A 25,306-nucleotide genomic window follows, 5' to 3' on the forward strand; every position below is an offset into this window, starting at 1 on the left:
CCGCGCTGATCCGTTGGCAGGAGCCAGGAGCCAGGTGCTTTTCCTGGTCTCCCATGGGGTGCAGGGCCCAAGCACCTGGGCCATCCTCCACTGCACTCCCTGGCCATAGCAGAGAGCTGGCCTGGAAGAGGGGCAACCGGGACAGAATCCGGCGCCCCGACCGGGACTAGAACCCGGTGTGCCGGCGCCGCAAGGTGGAGGATTAGCCTATTGAGCCAAATTCACTTTAAAATAGATGACTATGGACCTTCTTAATAGCTTATGTTTAAGTAATCTGACCTTTTGTTCATAGCTAGAATCCACACCCATTCGTTCACTTAGCAAGTATTTATTAAGCATATCCTCTATGTGCCACAAACTGTTTGAATAGTCAAAAAGGTAGAGTCTCTGCTGTCACAGAGTTTACATTCTAATAGGGTGGGAGATTTTTTTAAAAAATCAGCATTTTACTAATTAACAAGCAAATGATATCAAATGCACACAGGAGTAACTTTCAATATATCATGAAGGAGAGAGGAAAAGGATGTAACAATTACTTTAAATTAGTTTTCTGGAAAAGTATCTTAAGAGAGGTGACCTAAGCTGAGAATAGAATGACAAGAAGCAGACCAGTGAAACAAATTGAAAAGTACAGCACAATCTAGGCAGTAGGAAGATCTGAAATGGAATCACTAAGTCAGCACTAAGTTGATATGCTCAAAGAGCTATACAGATATTAGAGTGACTAAGCAAGTACTCAGACAAGAAATAGGAAATGGGGTTAGGGAACATTGTATTGTGTGGGAATTGTAGGTCACAGTAAAGAATTTGAATTTTTATCCTCAACACAGTGAAAAGCTTGGCAAGATTTTGCATAAAGAATTCTACAATATGATTGATATCCTTAAAGCTGTATCTGGCTACATTAAGGAAAACAGATTAGGAAATGTTAGAATCTGCTGGTAGTGCAGGTGAAGGATGATGCTGATTTATGTTAGAATCATAGCAGTGGAAATAAAGAGAGGTAGGAAGCACAGGCTATATATTTGAGATATGGCCAGTAGGTCTGATGATGAGTAAAATGTAAGAGGGCAGAAATAAAGGGGGGATAAATCAAATATAAATTTTTTTTCTTGAGTACATGGATGGAAGTTTTACTGATGATAGGAGGAGGAGGACAGACTAAGAAAAATAATAAACATTTTCTAATATGCTATCGAGTAAAATTTTTAAATAGGCAATCGCACCTTAATCTGGAGGTCAGTGCAAAGGTCACAGACTTTTATAACATTAGTTTCAAAGATTTTCCAAAAATTATGTAAGTTGTAGTAGATCCAAAATTAAAGTTTTCACTCTAATAATCTTTATGTTCTGTCTAAAATAAGAAGTTAACAAGGGCCGGCGCCGCGGCTCACTAGGCTAATCCTCTGCCTAGCAGAGCCGGCACACCGGGTTCTAGTCCCGGTCGGGGCGCCAGATTCTGTCCTGGTTGCCCCTCTTCCAGGCCAGCTCTCTGCTGTGGCCAGGGAGTGCAGTGGAGGATGGCCCAAGTGCTTGGGCCCTGCACCCCATGGGAGACCAGGGTAAGTACCTGGCTGCTCCTGCCATCGGATCAGCGCGGTGCGCCAGCCGCGCGCGGTGGCCATTGGAGGGTGAACCAATGGCAAAGGAAGACCTTTCTCTCTGTCTGTCTCTCTCACTGTCCACTCTGCCTGTCAAAAAAAAAAAAATAATAATAAATAAATAAATAATAATAATAAAAAAGAAGGTAACAAACAGGAGGTAAAGATTAGAGGATTTTTCTAGGAATAAAGTATATAAGGTTTTCTTTAAGAACCTTTCACACTGTTCTTTTGTTCAAAGTCTTTCGGTTATTAATTTCTGCTACTTTGCCACTGCTTTTAATGATCAGGAACTTCTTAATACTGCATTCTAGGGGTGGTCATTGTGGTACAGCAGGTTACATCACCACTTGGGACATCTACATCCCATATCTGACTGCAAGTTTAAGTCCCAGGTCATCCACTTCTGATCCAGCTTCCTACAAATGCACCTGGGAAAGCAGCATATATCCTATATATTTAGACTATATAAAGCAGTATATATTCTTTATATTTAGAATGTATAAAACCAATACATGTGTTTCACTTTGAAAAATACCAAATATTTGGTAGCAATGATTGTTAAGCCCATATAATTACATGTCAGTCTATGTATGAAGTAGAAATAAAACAATATTGTTTCTATATAGTTTTAAGTAAGTAAAGCAAGTTTTGATATAGCCACACTCTTTTTTTATCTTTTAAGACATTAATGAATATAATTTAAATGTCATTTTTCTTTTTAAAGTTTTATTAATATAAATAGAACAGATTTCATTTATTTGAATATCTTTTAAATATAAGAAATCTCTTATGCATGGTGCAATTAAGTATCTGTTTCCAGTAGCTTACAAACACATTTTTGAGTTTCCAGAGCCCTCTAGTGATTTTTTAAAATATTGTTGCATTTGCCATCGGAGTGCAATTCTTTTGTTTTTTTTATCAACAACCTGTTTTGTTTTCCTTATTTCAGATTTAAAAAAAAATTTTTTTGAGGGAGTGGTACAGAATATGCACTGGTTGGAGTAATTTCATGAATTGGCCAAATAGAGTGTCATATAATATTAAACAGTAAATTTGGTGGTCATTTATATTTGATCTGAAAGAAATGGAATTCAAATCCCATCTATGCCACAATTAGAGGTGTGTATTTGAATGAGGTATTTAGTTCTCTAGGCCTCATTTTCCTCTGATAATTCTGATAATTTCTTCACATTTTTTTTTCAGTATTTTTATTTATTTAGTGTTGAAAGAGTTACAGAGAGATAGGGAGAGACATAAAGAGAAAGACATCTTCTATCCTCTGGTTCGTGCCCCAGATGGCTGCAACAGCTAGGACTAGGCCATGCTGAACCCAGGAACCAGGAGCTTCATTTGGGTCTCCCACATGGGTGGCAGGGGCCCAAACAATTGGGCCATCCTCTGCTTCTTTTCCTAGACCATTAGCAGGGAGTTGGATATTAAGTGGAGCAGCCAGGACACAACCAGCACCCATATGGGATGTCATCATTGCAGGTGGCAGCTTTACCTGCAATGCCACAACACCAGCCCCTTCCACCTTTTTCTGGAAAGTTTTTTAGAGGTTTCTAGAGTAGTCACAGTTCTTTTTTCTATTTTCCCACTGTATTGAATTTTTCTCTCCTAATTTAGATCTGAATCTTCTTGCTCTCAGAAGAGAAATTTGTCATTTCTCTAGTTTTAAACACTTTCCCTACAGTATTCCCAATGGGATTTTAATACACTTAACAGAGACTTTAAGTAGTAACTATTTCTCTTTTGCTCACTGAAAAATCCACAGAGATGGAAATAGTCCTGACCTGTGATAGGTGCCATTCACTAATTTTTTTGATGAGTTGGAACTCCCTGAATATGGCATGCGTGGCTCTTTGTAATCTGATCTTAGCCTGCTTTTTCATCTCTTCCTTGCATATGTACTACACAACTTTTTGCTAGTTCTAGGTGTTTCTCTTTTTCAAAAAAATTCTTCTATTAGAGAGAGAGAGAGAGAGAGAGAGAGAGGGAGAGAGAGCACACAATTGGAGAGAGAACTTCCATCCACTGGTTCATTACCCAAATGAAACACAATACCCAGGACTGGGCCAAGTAAAAGCCAGAACTGTGTCCCCCATGTAGGTTGTGGGGAATCAAGTACTTATGCCATCACTGCTGCTCCCAGGGTACACATTAGCAGGAAGCGGAATTGAAAGCAGAGTAGCTGGGATTCCAGTCAGGCACTCTTGATTCTGGATGTGGCTGTCCCAAGGGCTGATTTAACCATTGTAGCAAATGCCTGCCCTCCCCTGCCAAGGAATGTGTGTGTGTGTGTGTGTGTGTGTCTGTCTGTCTGTCTGTCTTTTTCTTCCCTCCCCTCCCCTCCCCTCCCCTTTCCTCTCCTCCCCTCCCCTCTTTCTTTTTTTCGTTTTTTTTTTTTTTTTTAATTATTTATTTATTTATTTGAAAGTCAGGGTTACACAGAGGAGAGGCAGAGAGAGAAAGAGGTCTTCCATCTGCTGGTTCACTCCCCAGTTGGCCGCAGTGGTTGGAGCTGCGCTGATCCGAAGCCAGGAGTCAGGAGCTTCTGGGTCTCCCACATGGGTTCAGGGGCCCAAGGACTTGGGCCATCTTCTACTGCTCTCCCAGGCCATAGCAGAGAGCTGGATCGGAAGTGGAGCAGCCAGGTCTTGAACCGGCACCCATATGGATGCCAATGCTTCAGGCCAGGGCGTTAATCCACTGCACCACAGCACTGGCCCCTTATTTTTTCTTTCATTCTATTCCTTCCTTTTTCCTCCTTTGTTCCCTCCCTCCCCTCTCCCTCCTTCTCTTGGCTCTCTCTTCTTTCTTTCCTTCCTTCCTTTTTAAATATTTATTTACTTATTTATTTGAAAGGCAGAGTTATGGGGTAAGTAGGGGGAGGATAGAGAGAGATCTTCCATCTGCTCGTTCACTCCCCAAATGGCCACAATGGCTGGGGCTGGGTCATGATGAAGCCAGGAGCCTGGAACTCCATCAGGGTCTCCCACATGGGTGGTAGGAACCCAAGCACTTGGGCCATCTTCCTTCTGTTTTACCAGGAGATTTAGCGGAAAGTTCAATGGGAAGTGGAGCAGCCAGAACTCAAACCTGCACCCATATGGGATGCTGCTGTCTTAGGCGGGGGCTTAACCCTCTATACCACAACAGCTGCCCCCAGGTATTTTTCTAATACATTGTTCCTTCTGCCAGAAATGCTATTCTTGGAGACTCTCCTCTCAGATACCACAATATGTAGTTAACATCTTTATTATTGAAAATAACTGATGTATTATAACTTTTGGTATGTCTTTTTTTTTTCCTTGAAACCACAAACTAATCCATTTATTAGTTTAGACACACTCTTACTTTTGTTACAAGAAAAATTTATATTAACAGGAGTTCATAGTATAATAATATTCTTATAATAAATTATCAGTAGATATTCTTGAACTGATACTTTATTTATTCCTGGAACTGTAACCTATAAGACTAAAAGAAAAGTATATTTCTTAATGAAAATTGAATACAGGGTGTTTTTTTGTGTGCTAAACTACAGTATATTTTGGTTAGAGTCCTATTTCAGTGGAGAGTATTGAATATGCAGTACATATCTTTTAAACATTTTGCTCTCATTTAATTATAGCTCTTCTTTCAAATAGCCTGCATAAAATCATTCAGTAAAAATTTATTTAGCAGCTTATTATGTTCCTGTCAATTGATTAGGTTCTGGCATAATTCAGAAGGTAATAAAACAAGACCTTTGGTTTCAATCCAGTGGACCAGATATAAATATAAAGAAATCATTTCAATATTTGTAGTTAAGGGTCATCATGATCTGGTTCAAGAAAGTTATCTAAATAGCAGCAAGTGAGAGAAATGGGAGCTCCTTAAATCTCTTGAAATATGATAAAGAAGTAAATATAATAGTTCCTTAGGAAATTAAAGAGATTCAAATTACTTTTGAACTTGGACTTGAATGATAATGGAGTCTTTTTGAATTGGAAAAGGCTTTTTTCTTTCTGTACCTATAGGTTAGTTGTATAGTCTAGATTTTATAAATGAGATGATACTGTATGTATATGTATATATATTTGATCTGATGTCTCATTCAGCATAATTATTTTGATATTCACCTATAGTTATATGTCTCAATAACTCATTTTTATTGTTATTTAGTATTCCATAATGTGAATTTATCACATTTTGTTTATCCATCTGTCAACAGACATTTGTATTGTTTTCCTTTTTTATAATATTACAAATAAAGCTGCTGTAAATATTCATGTACAAGTTTTTGTATGGTAATATACTTCTTTTCTCTTGTGTACACCTTGAAGGGGTATGTTGGGCAGTGTTTAATTTGGAAATTGCCATATTATTCTCCAGAATAATAGCAACTTTTTAGTTATCTCCCAACAGGATGTGTGATTTCCACTTGTACACATCCTCACCAGCACTTGCAGTTTTTGAAAAAATTTTTAAGTTTTGGAATCTTTACATTTTTAGACACTTTAATAGATATGTAGTATTATGATTTTAACTTTCATTTTCCTAATGACTAATGGTGTTGAGCATACTTTTGAGTTTTTACTTACCATCCATATATGTTTTTAGGTAATATTACTATGCAACATTTTTGCCTATTTTTAAAATTAGATTGTTGTCTTATTGGTATGAGAATCCTTTTCATATTCTACATACAAATGCTTTATCAGATATATGATTTTCCAAGATTTTTCCTGTTCTTTGGCTTAACCATTGTCATTTTCTTAACAGTTTCTGAAGATCATCACTGTTCAGTTTATCGATTTATTTGTGAATTTTGTTGTATTTAAGAAATCTTGCTTAATTCAAGACCACAAAAAATTTCTCCTGTGCTTTCATCCACAAATTTTATAGTCTCGGGTTGTACATTTAAGCCAGTGATCCATTTTGAGTTAATTTTCTTTGTATGCTGTGGAAGCCATGGATCCAAAATCAGATTTATACATGTAGATATCCATTTGTCACAACATTATTCTTTGAAGCTTCTGTTAGAGGGACATGTTAATAGAACATACACCATAGAATTTTTTTAAGGCTTAAATAATGAAAAAATACCAAAGGGCCTAGAATTGTGCATATTGCAGTGCAAACTCTGTGTAATATGTGACTGGTGTTCCTTTCCTACCTTTAGAAAAGAGTTGTTGTTTTTTCTAAATTTTAAAAATTCTATTTTCAGGACCTTTCTTTTTTGTTTAGTTTTAATTTTTAACAGATGCAGTGTGTTTCATAGATATAGTTCTTAGAAAAAAAAAGATTTTCCTTTCCTTCTCTCTCTCTTTCCCCTTCCTTTTCCCCCTCCCCCCTTCCTTTCTATCTCTCTCCTCTCCCCCTTTCCTTTTAGTTCTTGAAATAATATTTTTAAGTTATGTTATACTCAAGGGCTTAATTCTCTACCTGTTAAGAGATCAAAAGGTAAAAAAGCAAAAATATCCTAGTTTAGTGGGTATTTAGTCAGGGACCATTAACAGTACTCAGATGGAAAGGTGACCATCTCACCCATATACAGTGAATTTAAAAGTAACCAGAGATCATTAAAACTATAGTAGTTTAACGTTTCTAACCATTGGTTTGACAAGACATGAAACAAAAGTTGACAAAAGTATATTTTCACCAATATTGATATACACACAAGCATTTCTTTTTTGTTTTTTTTTACTCTATTAATTTAGCACATTTCTTGTTTGTTCTTTTATTAATCATCTTCAACCTAAATAAACTAGAACATGATCATGAAATCTGTAAATTAATATGAACTGAAAATACTTGTATTTAATTTTTTACATTATTTATAATTTTAATGTTTTTATTTTTTAAAATTTCAACAGACATAAAATTTGCATATGAACGCCATACTATGAGATCTTTAATTACATGTATACTGTATTATCATTGTTTTATACTTAATGATTGTGTTCAAAGCTGCAGATGTACTCTCATCATATTTTTCAAATTTAGTGAGTTACAATTCCAAAATGTGTGAGAATTGTTCTCAATTGAATATACTTTATATATAAGACATATTGATAGATTGAACAAATTAGTCTTTTTTTAAACAAAGGAAATAAATGATTTTATTTTATTTTTATGGGTCCTTTAAATTAATAGCATTTATAATGGGAATCATGCCTTTTTTATTCCCCCCAGATTGGACAGCTGGCTTTTAAAGGAATGAGAAGACTCAATAGAATTCAGTCAATAGTGTTTGAGACTGCCTACAACACTAATGAGAACATGCTGATTTGTGCCCCTACTGGTGCTGGAAAGACTAACATTGCAATGCTTACAGTCTTGCATGAAATTCGCCAACACGTCCAACAAGGTGTTTTAAGAAAGAATGAATTTAAGGTAGGAAAATCATAAAGCAGGCAACAAATTTTTTTATGATTATAAAAATTAAGTTTTCAGCTGTGTATGTTATATGGAATATGGATATTCTTAAGGACCTTGTTCTTCAAGTTACAAAACAAATACTACTTGATTTACTTCATTATAATTAAGGCAACCCCTATTTGTAATATGAAAATGCTATTACCCTTGTGAAAAGATATGAAAATATATTTAGCTTTGAAGCAGAACCAATTTTCAAAGTGATGAGGCTGTGTAAACAAACTTCATTGTCCTTTAAATAGCTGCACACTTATCCAACCGAGATAAGTGCTTTTCATATATCACTATTAAGATTTTTCACTGGAAGTAGCTAGAATCATATTTCACAGTAAATTGTGATTTGTATTGGCTACTTTGAAACAAATGACATTGTAGTTTTGGCTCATTCATCAAGCTAGTCTTCCTTTGGTACAGATTGTATATGTTGCTCCAATGAAAGCTTTGGCAGCTGAAATGACAAACTACTTCAGCAAACGTCTGGAGCCACTGGGCATCGTTGTGAAAGAATTGACTGGTGATATGCAGTTATCAAAAAATGAAATTTTACGAACTCAGGTATGTTGCTTGCCTACATGTTTTGTTTAACATCTTTTTTCAGGTAGTAGTTAATCTTATTAAATAAGCACAACTATAATGTATAACCCAAGCATAATATAATCAACTTTTTTTATTTGTAGCTACATCTTACCTCTGCTCTGCAAGAATATTGTTAGTTCCCAGATGTAGTTTAGGTGTTTGACAACAAATGTGGCTCTTCTAAAAAAGGTAGAGATTGAGGATATGGATAATACCAGAGTTGAATTTTAAGCAGAGAAAATATATAGACCTTGAAAGGATTCCACTAACACTGTAAGTGATTCCATTAGGATGATTAGTATGTAATATAGGGTTTTAGTCATTCTTTATTTCTTCAAAAGGGAGATTATTAAATCATGCACTGTATAGAGCACAATATTGGGTGAAATGAATAACAGCAAAAACATTTTAGACACACTTCCTGCCTTTAAGGATCTTATTACTAAGTAGGAAAAAAATAGATTAAGACCACAACTGGATTATTATTAATGAGAACATGTTAGTAAGGTAATGTACATAGTGTTTTTAAAAAATAAAATAATGACAACCAAATATTAATCAGAGACTTTGGAGAAATTTAATGGAAAATAGATGCTGCAACTTTTGAAAGAGTAGATGGGCATTGGTTTGAAATGTGGTTGGAGAATGAATTCATTTCCTGGGGGTGCTGTAGCACAGTGTTGCACTCCTGGCAATCCCTAGCATTCTTTGCCTGTAGACACATTGTTCTAATCTCTGCTTCCATCTTTACATGGTTTTCTTCTCTGTGTCCTTTTTCCTACTCTTTTCTCTTAAAAATATTTGTCGTTGAGTTTTTGACTCATCCTGTTAAGGAAAATCTCAACTCAAGAACCTTACTTTAATTACATCTGAAAAGATTCTTTGTCCAACTAAACTCACAGGCTGAATCTTTCTGAACCTTTCTCCCCCAAATTCATGTTCTCTCTCCCTCCGTCCGTCCCTCTTCTTCTTTCTTTATTTTTTAAAGATTTATTTATTTATTTGAAAGGTAGAATTATGGGGAGAGAGAGATCAAGAGATCTTCCATCACTGGTTCACTCCCCAAATGGAAGCCAGGAGGCTGGAACTCCAGCCGGGTTGGCAGGGACCCAAGCACTGAGGTCATCTTCCCCTGGTTTCTCAGGCACGTTATCAGGGAACAGGGTCAGAAGTGGAACAGATGGGAGTTGCACGTTGCCCCTGCTCCCTCTTTTCTTCCCTCTGTATGAGTACATGAAAAAAAATACCCATATCTGTGGATGTTTACTTTTCAGTTCAGTTCATTAAAATATATATAGCACATGTATGGACTACTTTGTTTAAAAAATTACTGAAAATAACACCTGTTGAAAGAAATCAAAGAGTACAAAGGTTAAGGTGTGGTAACTTCATTCTCTAAATCAATTCCAAAATGAACAACCATTTTAACCTGTATTATTAAATAATTATCAGGGCTTTTGCTTTCAGAGAGATAAAATTAAAAACGTTTAGTTGTAAAACTTGAAATTATAAGATTCTGTAATATCAATGATGACAGTATTTGTTACTGTTCTTTACTTTCAGTTTATGAAGGAGTACTATTCTCCCATTTAGGTATATGACAGTATGGGTAATTGAAATATTAAAATACTTTTGGATTGGTTGATAAATGCTGACTGCCAAGAGTCCTCCAGGTATAGTTCCTAATTACTCGTAAGTCAGTGACTAAAATGTTAGTGTCTGGCAGAGCAGGAGGTCTCTAAGACTCACTGGTAACCCTGAGACTTACTGGGTAGTTTCCTTACCAAATATAATTGCCTTTTCTGTACCACTGTTAACTTCCACATTAGACCTGACTCGCATCTAGGGTGGTCCAGGGTGAGAATGAGGGAATAAATACCCTTGCCTGCCAGCCTTGTATACTTGCCAACTACTTTTCAGAGGACTATATACTGTACCTATGACTGTGAAGTATTTTGAACATTATCCCTAAAATATACTTAATGCTACAGGAGATTTAAGGTTTATCAATGAAGTTCAGATACTATCCAATAGTAGTTAGTTAAGAACAATAATTGGTGATATACCTCCTCTAACTCCTGCTGCTTCTCAAAGTGTACACCTGCAGGAAGATGGAATTGGATGTGAAGCTGGGACTTAAATCTTCAGTATAAGATGAGGGTGTCCCAAGCAGTGTTCTTAACAGTAAAAACATTAAACACATTAAACATTAAAAACATTTTTATTTTATTTATTTTAAACACATAGAAATCATTTTAAAATGATTTAAATAAATAAATAAATAAATAAATAAATAAATAAATAAATAAAATGTGGTCTGAGGAAACCCAGGGTTTCCTGAATTACTATTTAATGGGTTTTATAAAGTTAAAACTGTTTAACATTGTTATTTTCTTTCACTCTCATTTTCATAGTGTTTTCTAGAGGCTATATGAGTATGGGGATATTCACAGTAGCAGCTAATAGAATAAGTACTTTGTATTCTTGGAAAAATTTTCAGTTTCAATTTCTAATATAAGAAATATTGCCAGATATAAAGTACAAAAACAAAAGACATTTGAGGCCTCATTAATTTTAAGGAGTACAATGTAGTCCCAAAGCCAAAAAGTGTTTTGAGAGCCACTATCCCAGGGAAAAGTTCTTTATACGTAAGGGGTCATCAAAAAGTTCTTGAAACCTGTCTTTTACAAAACTATGCGTGGATTCCCAAAAGTTTTTGCAAATTTTGTTTTAAGTTATGTTTTCCACAAGCTTGTGAAGTGGCCTCAGACGGCATTAAATTCTCTTCGAATTCTATATCCAGCCTGGTTTTCAGCCTTCAACACTTACTTCCCAGTGAAACAATAACTAGACTATTTTTGGTTTTTATAAAACTAACATTGCTCAAACAACATTTTCTGAGTTGAGTGTTGCTGTTCATTGAGTGATACTATTTAGATTTTCTTATGAATTTTCTCTTCATAATAGGGTCCTCAATCCATTGAAATGTATCCAAATCTTACCCATTTCAAACCCTGTGAGTTCTTTATTTCCTTTTCCTTGAGTCATATAGCACCATTCCTTTATATTCGTAAAATAATATCTTACATATAAAATCTGTACTTTGGGACTTGATTTAGTCGTAGAAATCTGGATCACTCTCAGAATTTTGATTCATCTTGTACTATATCCAGCTACGTTACTGATGCTAATGAAAGGCTGCTTATACAGAGACAAGGGAGTAACATTTGAATTCAAATTATGAGCTAGTCACTATGCTAAATGCACATGTGCACCCGCCGTCAATTCGCACAAAACTCTATTGGGGAATGTCTCTGTTTAACTAACAGATATAGAACATAAAACTCACATAAATGTGTCATGATTTATACTCCTGTGTATTTTCAAAAGGTTTATCAACATTTGGTTTTTACCCCATTTGCTGTTTTCTGCACTTTGCTAGGCAGATTCTGTGACCTTGGTCAATATTTGTTGGTTGTGTAAAGGGCAGGGACCATGCAGAGGAATAGTGTATATACTGAAACATCTTTCTTGTGCCTGTTCTTCATTCTTCTTCAATGCACACTAATATTAGAGATTTGTAGACTTGACACTGGCCATGTAATTACTAACGATTTTACCCTGTCCTATCATTTGCACAGACTATCACAGATTAACAGAATGTGCTGCTATCACTGCCTTTTTACATTGTGCTCCTCAGAGAGTAAAGCAGGAAAAAGTTTGAATGTATGATTTTCCTTATTTTTCAATTTTATAACTTTTAATAGCTTTTGAATTATTCCCACTGTATTTTTTTGGTAAATAAGGTTCCCAACAGCTAGCACTGATGAAATTAAATACCTTTTTTTAAAAAGCTTCCTTTTTTCCCCCATTTTCCCCTCGGTTTCTTGGCATGATTAATTTATCTTTTGAGAAATATGGGCGGGCAAATTAATTTCATTTGCAAATTCTTTATCATGGTATTCTGATCATATTATTCCTTTGCTCATAAACTTTCATTGCTCCTTTATGGCATATCAAATTACATCTAACTACCTAGATTATTAAGAGTCCTGTATCAATTAAGTACAATACAAGACACGCTCTTTTGTGGTTCAGTACAGATTGTCAAATCTAGCAGCAGTTAGGATTTCATTGAGGGTTGACTGTGAAATTCTTTTTACAAGACAGAATTGCATAATTCTAAAATTTACTATCAGAGGGAACAGTGTAGACAACCATTGACTTTTTAGTGTATAGCTATAACTATTTTTTGTACAAATCTGATAAAGTTAGGTTCATCATCAGTTAAAACACTGATCTACTTTTTCAACCTTATTTTCTATTATTCTATATTTACATTTAACATTGATTTCAAACTTCTAGCAGTGCTGAGGTCACGTTGCCCTGATTTGTAACTCTCTCAATGTAATTTTTTTTTAGTGTATATTCAGTCATTTCACTGAGAATATATATATAATACATATACTTATAAGTGAAGGGTGGCATTGATGGGGAGATGGACACAGGCATTAGGTTGCAATTTTATTTGGATATCTGTATTATCTTATAGTTGATACCTTTCTGCACAAAATCAAAGGATGTCTTTATTTCACTTCTATTCCTGAAGGACATTTTTGCCGGGTCGTCAGTTCTTTTAGCCCTTGAAAAATACTTCAGCATTTTTTCCTGGCCTCCAGAATTTCTTAAAATAAATTCACTGAATTCAGTTTGTTGTTACTTTATGGGTAGAATGTTTGTCTTGGGCTGCTTTCAAAATGCTTTCTTTTAGTTTGTATAAGTTTGATTATGATGTGCTTAGGTGTATATATCCTTAAGTTTATGCTGTTTAGTCAGCTTCTTCAATCTGTAGGTTTATGTCCCTTATCAAGTTTGACAAGTTTTCAGTCTTTATTTCTTCAGGCTGTCACACTTCTCCTCTGCTTGGACTCTACTGAAAAGAACGATAGAGCTTTCCTTTTTCTCTCACAGTACATGAACATCTTTTTTTTTTTTTTTTAATCTGTTTTTCTGTTGCTCAGACTATAATTTCTATTCATTTATCTTTGAATCCAGAAATTCTGCTGTCTTCATTCCATTCCGATCCTTTCTATTTAGGTTGTTATATTTTTTTACTTCTTAAATGTCTATTTGGTGTTTCTTTATATCTTCTGTTTCTTTGCTAAGATTTTTTTTCATTTATTTCAGGTGTGCTTGAAACTTTCTTGAAAGATTTTTATAATTATTTACAAAGTCTTAGCAGTGATTCCAGCATCTTTGTCATTTTGGTTTTGGCAGCTGCTGCATGTCTCTTCTCATTTGAGTTGAGATCTTCTGGAACTGGAAGTGGGGATATTTTTCTATGTGGTGTTTGGCTGGTGTGGTCAAAAAGTTTCTGTTCATCAGGGTTGCCCTCTCTGGGCACTTGGTATCAAAAGACTAATCTTACCTTGTCTTTTGTTGTTCCTTTATTTATTTTGTTTTGGGAGTAAGTTTTGTATCTGCTGATGTTTACAAATTGTGAGCATCTTTACCAGTCTTGGGTATGTGGTAGACAAGAAAGAAACCCCAGGAATGTACATCCAGGTCTTTCCTTTAGTCTTGAGGTCCATGTAACGTCGTCTTCTCTCAGGGCCAGCCTTGTGGTATATACACTAAAGCCGTCATGTGAACCAGCACCCCATAGGAGTGCCAGTTCCTGTCCTGGCTATTCCACTTCTGATTTAATTCCCTGCTAATGGTATGGGAAGATGGCCCAAGTGCTTGGGCCCCTGCCACCCACCCAACTTCATCCAGGTCTCCCATGTGGGTGACAGGGGCCCAAACTCTTGGTCCATTTAATGTTCCGAACATAGTTCTAATAGGTTGGAAGGTAAACATGACAAATTGCAAAGTAACTTTCCCAGTGGACAGTTTTTAATGGGAGAACACTGACAGTTTTGAGTCTCAGTAATACGTTGACAAAGAAGACTATAGAAATAGTGAATGTGTTTTTAAACACTTGGAGTGTGAAAAGATGCCTGAAGTCATAAACAAAACTGAATTAGGACAAACTAGTTTGAAAGGACTCAGAATTATTCATGGAATAAATTAGACATTTAATGATACTCTACATGGATTTTCATATATAATTACCAGCATACCTGGGAAAATATGCCAGATACTCCATACTTAGAGAGTAGGGTTTCCTGAATCCCATTAAGTTTTTTCCTCCTTGTTGTAAAAAAGATTTAATTTCTTTGTCATGAATACATTTTAAGGAAACTGCACAAACCTGCAGGGTGATGTAAACTATAGATGAGTAAGGTAGGTGACAGAAAGTATGAGTTCCATTAAAAAGAGAAGCTAAGAACAATCCTGACGCAAAGATGTATATAATAAAGTTGAGAGAAACCAGACCATGTGTATACATCACAGTGAGCATTTACTGAGGAAGTGCACAGCACTTGTTAAGGATAAAAGACAGAAACATTTCCCAGGAGCTCTTATAAAAAGAATAATCTGTAATGTAATGAGTTAAATCTTCGAAAACATCTCTCTAGTAGATACAATGGTAGATTTTATGGACTTTAAAAAAAAAGTTCCAGGGTCAGCAGTTTGCAGTAGCCATCAAGGTACCACTTGGGATATCTACATCCCCTAACAGCTTGGAATTTAGTCCTGGCCTCTCCTGATTCTAGTTTCCTGTTAATGTGCACCCTGAAAAGGAGCAGGTGATGGCTCAAGCATGTAAATCCCTGCCCCTCACATGGAGAGACCCTGATATCTCTCTCTCTCTCTCTCTCTCTCTCTCTCTCTCTCATAAATAAAATGAATGAATACATGAATATATAAATAAAAATAATCCTGCCACTAGGAATCTATGAACTTGTATAAAGTGGAAGAGAAATCTGTTTCCTTCTCTTCTAAGCAGTTAGAAACACACCATGTCTCAGATGACATTGCTAGGGTTGTCGCTGTTGAACTATAGCCAGTTTTGCTTTGAATAGTAGTGAGGAACTACGCTTAATGATTATGCTACATTCTAACTGTTCCTGACTATTACAACTACAAAGAGAGAAGAAAAAGTTGATGATTTCTTCCCTGTTTTAGAAAAGGCAGTATAGTAAATGTGAGTGGTACTTATCTGGCAATAAGATTACCCTTTGAATTGTTTCTTTGGCAGATCAGTATTCTGTAGAATTGATCATGGGAAGAAACCTTTTAAAGATTTGGCCTAAAAGAAGACTTTTAAGTTAAATTTTATTTTCTTTTACTGGAAGGATAAAAGCTGGGGCTGGTGCCGTGTGGCTCATTTGGTTAATCCTCCACCTGCAGCGCTGGCATCCCATATGGGCGCCAGGTTCTAGTCCTGGTTGCTCCTCTTCCAGTCCAGCTCTCTGCTGTGGCCAGGAAGAGCAGTGGAGGATGGCCCAAGTGCTTGGGCCCCTGCACCCGCATGGGAGACCAGGAGGGAGCACCTGGTTCTTGGCTTCAGATCGGTGCAGCACCGGCCGAAGTGGCCATTTGTGGGGTGAACCAACGGAAGGAAGACCTTTCTCTCTGTCTCTATTTCTCACTGTCTATAACTCTACCTGTCAAATAAAATTAAAAAAAAAAGAAAGGATAAAAGCTTTCCTTCATTTCTAAATTTGAGACATTTTTGACCAAAAAATAAAATAATAATCAATTGAATTCTAAGGAAAGCCTTAGATACTAGATAAATATTATTAAATGCATGTAATTGGTTTAATTTTAAACATTATTTCAGTTTTACTGAGATATAACTGATGTAGAAAAAGGAGTATGTATTTAAATACAATTTGATATGTATTATTTAATTGCCACATCAAAATAGTGAATCTATTCAAAGAACCTAAAAATTTCCTTACATATGTTTGTAATTTATTCTTCTCTTTTCCTGGTGCTATCTACAGGCAATAACTTAAATGCTTTTTTGGTTATAGATTAGTTTACATTTTTAAAAATTTTAAATAAGTAGAATCATGCTGGTTTTATATAAGTAGAAGCTGGCTGCTTTCACTTATGTGTCTATTTTTATACTTATCTGTATTGTTGAATGTCCTAAGAGTTTGTTCCTTTAACTACCAAATAGTATTCTGATGAATAGTTATGCCACAGATTCCTTATCCATTCAATTTTGATGGGCACCTGGCTTGCTTCCTGTTTGGAGCTGTTATAAATAAAGTTGAGGTGGACATTACGTATACTAAGGATTTGTGTTCATATATGCCTTCATTTTGGGGTGGATACCTAAGGGTGGTACTGCCGAACATATGGTTTAAGCTTTTAGGTAGCTACAGAACAAGTCCAGAGTGACTGTACTATTTTACATTCCCATGAGCCATGTATGAAAATTCCCTTTCCTCGTGTCCTTGTCAACATTTATATGGCTCTTTTGCATTTTAATTATTCTGTTGGGTGTGTAGTAGCATCTTATGACTTTAATTTGTGTTTCTCCAATGACTAATGATGTTGAATATCTTTTCGTGTGATTTTTTTGTGTGTGTCCGAATGTCTTCTTTTGATCATATATCTTGAAATTTTTTGCCCAGTTAGAGACATCTTAAGTGGGTGTTTTGTTCTATTGAGTCATAAGACTTGTATGACTAAGTACAAACCCATGTTGCATGAGTTTTACAAATGTTGCTTCCAGTTAATTGGCTTGCCTTTTAATGTTTGTGATAGTGTCTTTTTTGCAAAATTTTAACATTTCTAATTTTTATCCATTCAAAATGTCTAGTAGTTTTTGTATTGTTTTAAAAATAACCGTCAACCCCAGGATTACTTAAGATTTTTTTTCTTTTATCTTATTCTAGAAATTCTATAATTTTAGCTCTGCATTATATGTTGTAATCCATTTTTAGTTGATTTTGTGTAAGGTGGAAGTAAGGATCCAGATTTATCTTTCCCCCATCACCCTTTTAGTTTTGTCACTGTGTTAGGGTTCTCTGCAGAACCAATAGGACGTGTGTGTGCGTGTATGTGTGTTAAGGGAATTGGCACATGTTATTTTTTCTGTTAGCTGGAGATGTAGGGAGGCTGTTAGCTTGGCTCAGTTCAAGGATGATGGCCTAAGAACCAGAAGGGGCTAAAGACGAGACTTTGAAGTTCTGATATATTTGCCATTCCTCTGTCTTGTGTTCAATATGTGTCCCCACTGCCCACATTGAGGACAGATCTTTACCACTCAGTAAACTGATTCACAAGTCTTCTGGAATTAACCCGATAGACACACCTGAAAATAATGCTCTATGGGCTTTCTAGGTATCCCTTAATCTACTCTAGTTGACAACCAAAATTAGCTATCACAGCCACCATTTGTTAAAAAGGTTCTTTTTTTGCTCCATTGAACTGTGTTGGCACTTCTATTGAAAATGAATTGACCACATGCTAGTATTGTGGATCTTTATCTGGATTCTGTTTTGTTCCATTTATTTCTATGTTTAATCCTTATGACAGTTCTACTCTGTTGATTGCTATAGCTATATAATAACTCTTGAGGTCAAGTAGTGTTAAGTCTTCTAATTTGTATTTTTTTAAGTTATTTTGCTTATTTTAGGTCCCATTTCTGTTTGGGATTTATTTCTGATAACATTTCCCATGTATAACTATGTAATTTTAGGATTTTAAAGTAGAAATGAGTCACAATAAAGACTTTTCAACTACATTAGCTGGTGAAAATAGCAGATGAGAAACCATCGTGACTTCAAGTTTACATCTCTTTATGTTACACTTTGAGGCACTGAATTTGCCATTTGCCATATAGTTTGCTTTAGAAGATAGAGCTTACTTATAGTAATCAATAATTTCTGCCTCTACTCTCACCTTCCTCTCCCAGTGCACTATTTAGTATGATAAAATAAGAAATAAAAAACTAAGAGGACATTAAAAATTATGTACAATGTAGATTTTTGTCAGAACAAAATAATTTAACTTCTGGATTTTATGAAAGGCCTGGACTTCTGCCATGTATAACTAAGGTTTTTCAGGATAAAATCATGTATCTATCTCATCATACCCCTTTTTCATAAATCAGTTAAGGATGCTAATAACATTAACTCATTGGTCACTAAGTTATTTAAGCACATATATAGTTATATAAGTAAGTTAACCTCTAATCTTAATGATGACATCTCTAAATATTCTCTGGCATTTAGTTTGGAGATTAGTGTGGCATTACATTTGATACTGTTTCTTATGTACCTAATTGGATTTATTTGCCCAGATTTCATATTAGTTTTTAATAGTGCTTCAGCCCTAGAATAAAAGACAACAACAATATTCTTTTATTTCTTGATGATAAAATTTAGTTTTTAAGTGATTGCATTGACATAATTTCTATGGCTTTGGAGCAATAATGATTTTTCATTCCTTTATTTTAGACATTTTGCTATCTAATTTTTTGATTTGCATTTATAATTTTATGTAACTAAACAACCAATATATGAGGAAATCTTAAGCCTTTTTTGATTGAGAGGTACCTAAACATTGGGGTTAGAGCCTAACGTATATAAGTTTTAATCTCTAAGAATGATTAATTTATAAACCATATATTTAAAAATAATGGAATTGGAAATCTACCACTTTGTAATATCCCCTGAAGAAATGCAAATATTATTTGCCAAGATAACTGTTTTCTGCATTGAAACATATCATTATGAAGTAATGAGTTTTATTTTGAAAAATGTCTCATTATTAGTGACCTGTAAATTACTTGAAATCTTGGAATTCTTAGTATTAGTTATTAATATTTTGCAATGCTTAATAGCCACTTATAAAATATTTGAAGTGCTTTGAGTAACGAAGTCTATCCCCGTGTGTAAACCACTATTTAAACTCTTCTTTTTTTTTTTTTTTTTTTTTTTTTTTTTGATAGGCAGAGTGGACAGTGAGAGAGAGAGACAGAGAGAGAAAGGTCTTCCTTTGCCGTTGGTTCACCCTCCAATGGCCGCCGCTGCAGCCGGCGCACCGCGCTGATCCGATGGCAGGAGCCAGGATCCAGGTGCTTTTCCTGGTCTCCCATGGGGTGCAGGGCCCAAGCACCTGGGCCATCCTCCACTGCACTCCCTGGCCATAGCAGAGAGCTGGCCTGGAAGAGGGGCAACCGGGACAGAATCCGGCGCCCCGACCGGGACTAGAACCCGGTGTGCCGGCGCCGCAAGGTGGAGGATTAGCCTATTGAGCCACGGCGCCGGCTTAAACTCTTCTTAATATAGTTGGGTTGGAGTGGGTAAAGAAAAATAACAATTTTTGATGCATAAAAATCTGCCTGGTGATTGCAAATTATATATTATGTGAGAACTTTTCCTAAGAGTGTAATTTAAAAACACTCAGGAAATTTAAATATCTTTGATTTCACTGGAAGACAAAATAGAATGGCAGTTTTGCCTATTCCATGAGAATTCCTTTGTGAGAAAATAGCTTGTTTCATGGGGAAGTGAAGAGATGAGTGGAATTTATAAAATGTTAATGATTTAATTTTTTTACTTTGTTTTACATTGATGTTTAGTTTTTTTTTCTATCAGGTGATTTTTCATTTTATGAACATTAAGAACAATAGTAAGTAATTAGAAATTTTCTTTTTAAGTTAAAGAACTTTGCTTGTAAAGTTTATTGTATTAATTTAATGAAATAGATACCAAAAGCCAATGAAAAGTGAATTGTTTACTTTCAAGTAAAAAATCAGAACTTTTCCATTATAAAATTATAATGCAACACAGATAGTTGTTAATAGTAATTTAGTTTTTCAAAAACTGAACTGAAATTAAATGTCATATATCTATTATGTTCATCATATGTCTTTGAAAAAAATTGCTATCAGTTAGTTGTAAGTTAGGTTCTGAATAATCACAAATATTGGTATCATTTTAAAAATATATATTTAAAAATAAACATTAGGTTATCTCTGTGGTCTTTTATAATTGCAGAACCCTTAAAATGAGTGTTTTTTCTTTCTTCTCAAATTCAAATGGAATATAAAATATTTTAAATTTTTGAAAGATTAATTATTGATGCTAAATAAGGGAACTGAGTTTCTAGCTTTGCTTTGTATCTGTTTCTTACCTGTTTAACTATAATCCTGTAGCTGTTGGAGTTGAGCCTCTAAAACAAGTCCTAAAGTAGAAATGAATCATACATAAGTATTGCCAGTTAATGACCTAGGAAAGACAAAGAAGCTAATCAATGTTAATTGTCTTCCACTATGTTATCAAATTAAGTTGGAGACTTTTGGTCAGGAGGTCATCTGTGGCTGTACTGTGTATTTCTTAATGCTGCATTTGTGGTTATTTCATCTAGAACAAGAAGGTTAGTAAAGATGAATAAAATTTCTGGCACATGGAGGTTTTTGCTGAATATATTTTTATATTCCGTCTCCCTGGAAAAATCTAACACTAATTCCTATTGATTTTGTCTCCTAAATATTTCTTAGAATCATCCATATTCTTTCCAGCCTCACTAGCATATCCTCCCAGTCTGAGCCTCTGTGATCTCTCAGCCTGGTTAATTTTATAATCTCCTAAAATGTGGTTTAACCCCCATCAGTTGCCAGAAACACAGTTTGGTCAGTTACACTTCTCCCCTTTTCACTCCCATCTTCCACCTCGTCAAAAAACAACAAATCAAAAAGTTAAGAAAGCCATTCGTGGTCTTCGAGGCTACTACAGAGTGAAAACAGTACAATGGTATTGGCTGAAAGACTCGTGGTCTGCCTCTTCACATCTCACTCCCACCAAGCCCCAGTCCTTTTGCTCTCTTAACCCCAACCACGTGCTATGCCTGTCTATAATCCTTCCTATGCATGTTTCCTCCCACATGCTTTTGTACACATGTGCTTCTGCTTGTAACCCTCTTCTGTCCCTTCCATCCCTCAGATCTTATCTCAGTGCCACTTTCTCAGTTGAGTATTTGGTCTAGATTGATAAAGAACTTGTTCTTAACAACACTGTATAGCTTGTCATAAGCTGCTCATCACAGGTAACATTTTGTATGTTAACTTTTTTTGTGAGTGCGTGTAATGCCTTTTGCCCCTTCACTCTACTGTGTAGACCCTCACCATTGCAACCCTATTGCTTAGCACAGTAAGAGGAGGAGCATGGTGATGGGGACAATGTTAGAAAACACAGTTGATTGATCCTTACATGCCAGGCATTATTCTAAGCATCAGTGTTAACATGTTTCATTTCCAGTATGACTCTGTGATATATCTGACTCCAGATATATCTTATATCTGGAGGAAACTGCAGCATTTGTACTAGTAGATGCACAATAAATGTTTAATAAATACATGAGTGAAAGCTATTGAGTATGCTTCATTTAAACATTCACAAGATATCAGTGATGATGTACTGATAAGTGAAACGTGGCAATTAGAATTCTTAGATTCAGTGAGGTATTTGGTCTTTGCTGCTATAGTGACATACTTTTTTTTTTTAAGATTTATTTTATTTATTTGAAAGTCAGAATCAGAGAGAGAGAAAGATAAAGATCTTTCATCCTCAGTTCATTCCCAAAATGGCCACAATGGCCAGGGCTGGTCCAGGCCAAAGCCAGGAGCCAGGCAAGAGCTTCATCTGGGTATCCTATGTGGGTGCAGGGTCCAAGGACCTGGGCCATTCTCCGCTGCTTTCCCAGGCTCACTAGTGGGGAACTGGATCAGAAGTGGAACAGCTGGGATTCAAACCAGTGCCCATATGGGATGCCAATATTGCAGGTAGCAGCTTAACTGTTATGCCATAATGAAATACTTTAGGGAGTCTACCTTATAAAATGATGAGGTTGTATTGGCTCATGGTTCTTCGAGGTAAAAAGTTCAGGGGCCTCATCTGATAATGGCCTTCTCAGTGGAAAGATCCTGAGTTGGCCCAGAGCATCAAATGGCAAGAGACAGGGCACTCACATGTCTGATTGTGTGTCTCTCCCACCTAGTCTATAAAGATAGCAGGATCCAATCATGGGGACTGCACACGGATGACGTTATAGAATCCTAAATATTTTGCAGAAGGCCCCACTTTTCAGCACCATAATTAAGTTAAATTTACCCTTCTCAATAATTCACAGTTGGAGATTAAATTCAACACATGGAGCTTTGGTATGTATCAAACTATATCCAAACCATAGCAAGGAATGTAAATCAATTCTATGTATAGAAATATAGTTTGGAATTCATATTAATAGGACATCCCACTCCCCTTCCTTGCTTTTGAGGAAATTAAGTCAGGGGTCCTCATTATGTAATGAGAGGTAAGGAAGAGAAAATTTGACTGGTTCTATTGGAAAGTCCTGAGGGTGGAGCAAGGGGGCAGCTTCTTGAAGGGTGAGGTGGAGGGATAGGAGCATTATAAAAATCTGTGAGTTCTGATTTCTAAACATTCAAGTTATACACGCATGCACACAGACACACATATCCATCCTGAGATACAACTTTCCAGAGAAAATAAATATTCAGGCAGCTTAGTGTAGTTTAGCTAGGAGGAGCCATTAAGGACCCATGTTTCTTCTACAACATTCATCCTACAGGAAACCATATGCAGACCCTGGAGTATGTTTCCGGAGACCAAGATCTGAGCAATGGGATACCAGTGCCTTTGTCCAGGACCCAAATGGACCTTTTTTCCTTTCATATGCATTTAGATTTTTAGTTTGGTAAAGGTATTCAAACAGATAAGGGAGGAGAGCATTCCTCTGGGAAATTCAAAAAAAATCCATTATGCCAGTGTCTTTTTTTTTTTTTTTTTTTTTGAGATTGGTTTATTTATTTGAAAGGCAGAGTTATGCTGAGGTGGGGGTGAGTACAAAGAGAGGGATATGGTAGATCTTCCATTCACTGGTTCACTCCCCAGATGGACACAATGGCCGGAGCTGCGCCGATCCAAAGCCAGGAGCCAAGAGCAGCTTCCGGGTCTCCCACATGGATGCAGGGGTCCAAGGACTTGGGCCATCTACTGCTTTCCTAGTCCATAGCAAGGAGCTGTATCAGAAGTGGAGCTGGCGCCCATATGTGATGCCAGCACTGCAGACAGTGGCTTTACCCACTTCACCATAGTGCTGGCCCTTATGCCAGTTTCTTGAAATAACTTTTTTAACCTAAATATTACACAATAAGAGAAAATTGTACAAACCCTCTTATTAAATGTAGAAATATTTTTTTCTATTTTGGGACAATTAGAGTTGATAATTATTACCTACAAAATATAATTTACCAATAGTTATTCCATATATTCCATGTGTCAGACTTCAGTGTGTGGATACAGTAGCTACAATGCTCCTAAGTCTAAGGAGGGAGATACTTATTTGAGCACAATGGTCAAGGCTGGGCCAGGGAGGAACCAAGAGCTTCGACCATGTCTCCCACATGGGTAGCATGGGCCCAAGCACTCAGGCCATCTTCCATTGCCTTTCCCAGGCCATTAGTAGGGAATTGGATCAAAGATGGAACAGCCAGGACACAAACCGATGACCATATGGAAGGTGGTGTTAAAGCTATGACACAGTGCCCATCCCTTTCCATTTTTTTTTTTTTTAATCTGGGAGCCATCTAGCTACTTTCTTTTAGTTCTTAAAAAGGTAGCAAATGTGTTACTGTGAACCATAGTCCCCCCTAGTGTGCTTTAACACCCTTGAATTTATTCCTTCCATCTGACATGTTTCTGTATCTAATATACACCCTCTCTCTATCATCCCTCCCTAAAACCATTCGCAGTCTCATGTAGTTACTATTCTGTGTGCAACATTTTTTTAAGCTTCTACATATGGGAGAGAACATGTATTTCTCTTTCAGTGTCTGGCTTATTTCACTTAACAGTGTCTGCCAGTTATAGCCATTTTGCTGCAAAATTACAGGATTTCATTCTTTTTATGACTGAGTAATATTCCATTGTCCATATACACCCCATTTATCCATTCAGCTGTTGATTGACACCTTGGTTGATTCTATGTCTTGACTAGTGTGAATATTGCTGTAATCAACATGGGAGTGCGGGTATCTCTTTGACACAAAGATTTCACTTGTTTGAATAAATATCCAGTAGTAGGATTGCTGGATCACGTAATAGATCCTTTTCAGCTTTTGAGTGTGAGACTCTCTACTGTGCTTCGCTGTGATTATAACCAGTCTGCAGTCTCATGAACGGTATGGAAGAGTTTCCCTTTTTTCACACTGACTTCGGCATTTGTTACTTTTGGTCTTTTTGGTAATAGTAATTGACTGGAGTGAAGTGATACCTCCTTGTGGTTTTGATTTGCTTTTCCCTGATGATTAGTGATGTGGAGATTTTTTTTCATAAGCTTCTTTTAATTTGTGCTGCAGATAATGAGAATCTCCCTTGTAGTTATCACACAGTGGTAGCAATTTCCTCACCCACTGGCTGCAGTCTCTGTGTTGACTAATGGGTGATTATCACTCCCTTGCCATGTGATCCTGCACACGTTTCACCACCTACCACTCTCATCACATATCACAGTGGGTCCACCTAGTCTTGGCCTGTGAACCCTAACAACATGTACTGAAGTAAGCCTTCTTCCTTCATTGGCAGCTTCTCTTTTAGTTCAAATAACCGAAAACAAAACAAAAACTGGCTAATAAACTCCCTTTGACCTCATCAATGTAGATCCTACAAGAACTACTATCATAAGATAGAGCATGGTGTACTTGTGTACCGTGTACATACTTTTTTTTTTTTTTAATTTTCTTTATTTTTGACAGGCAGAGTGGACAGTGAGAG

The 25,306-nt window shown here is 36.1% G+C and overlaps 1 protein-coding gene across 1 annotated transcript in view; it reads left to right on the top strand.

Annotated features, from left to right (window-relative positions):
• ASCC3 (activating signal cointegrator 1 complex subunit 3) overlaps positions 1 to 25,306 on the top strand; it is a 366,541-nt gene that overhangs the window by 102,929 nt on the left and 238,306 nt on the right. Inside the window, exons 9-10 of the mRNA XM_002714874.5 lie at positions 7,785 to 7,985; positions 8,442 to 8,582. Of these exons, the coding sequence (XP_002714920.2) occupies positions 7,785 to 7,985; positions 8,442 to 8,582 (342 nt within the window). The remainder of the gene's footprint in view (positions 1 to 7,784; positions 7,986 to 8,441; positions 8,583 to 25,306) is intronic.

This window comes from Oryctolagus cuniculus, chromosome 5 (genome assembly GCF_964237555.1).
Source record: "Oryctolagus cuniculus chromosome 5, mOryCun1.1, whole genome shotgun sequence".
In the NCBI taxonomy this organism is placed as follows: domain Eukaryota; kingdom Metazoa; phylum Chordata; class Mammalia; order Lagomorpha; family Leporidae; genus Oryctolagus; species Oryctolagus cuniculus.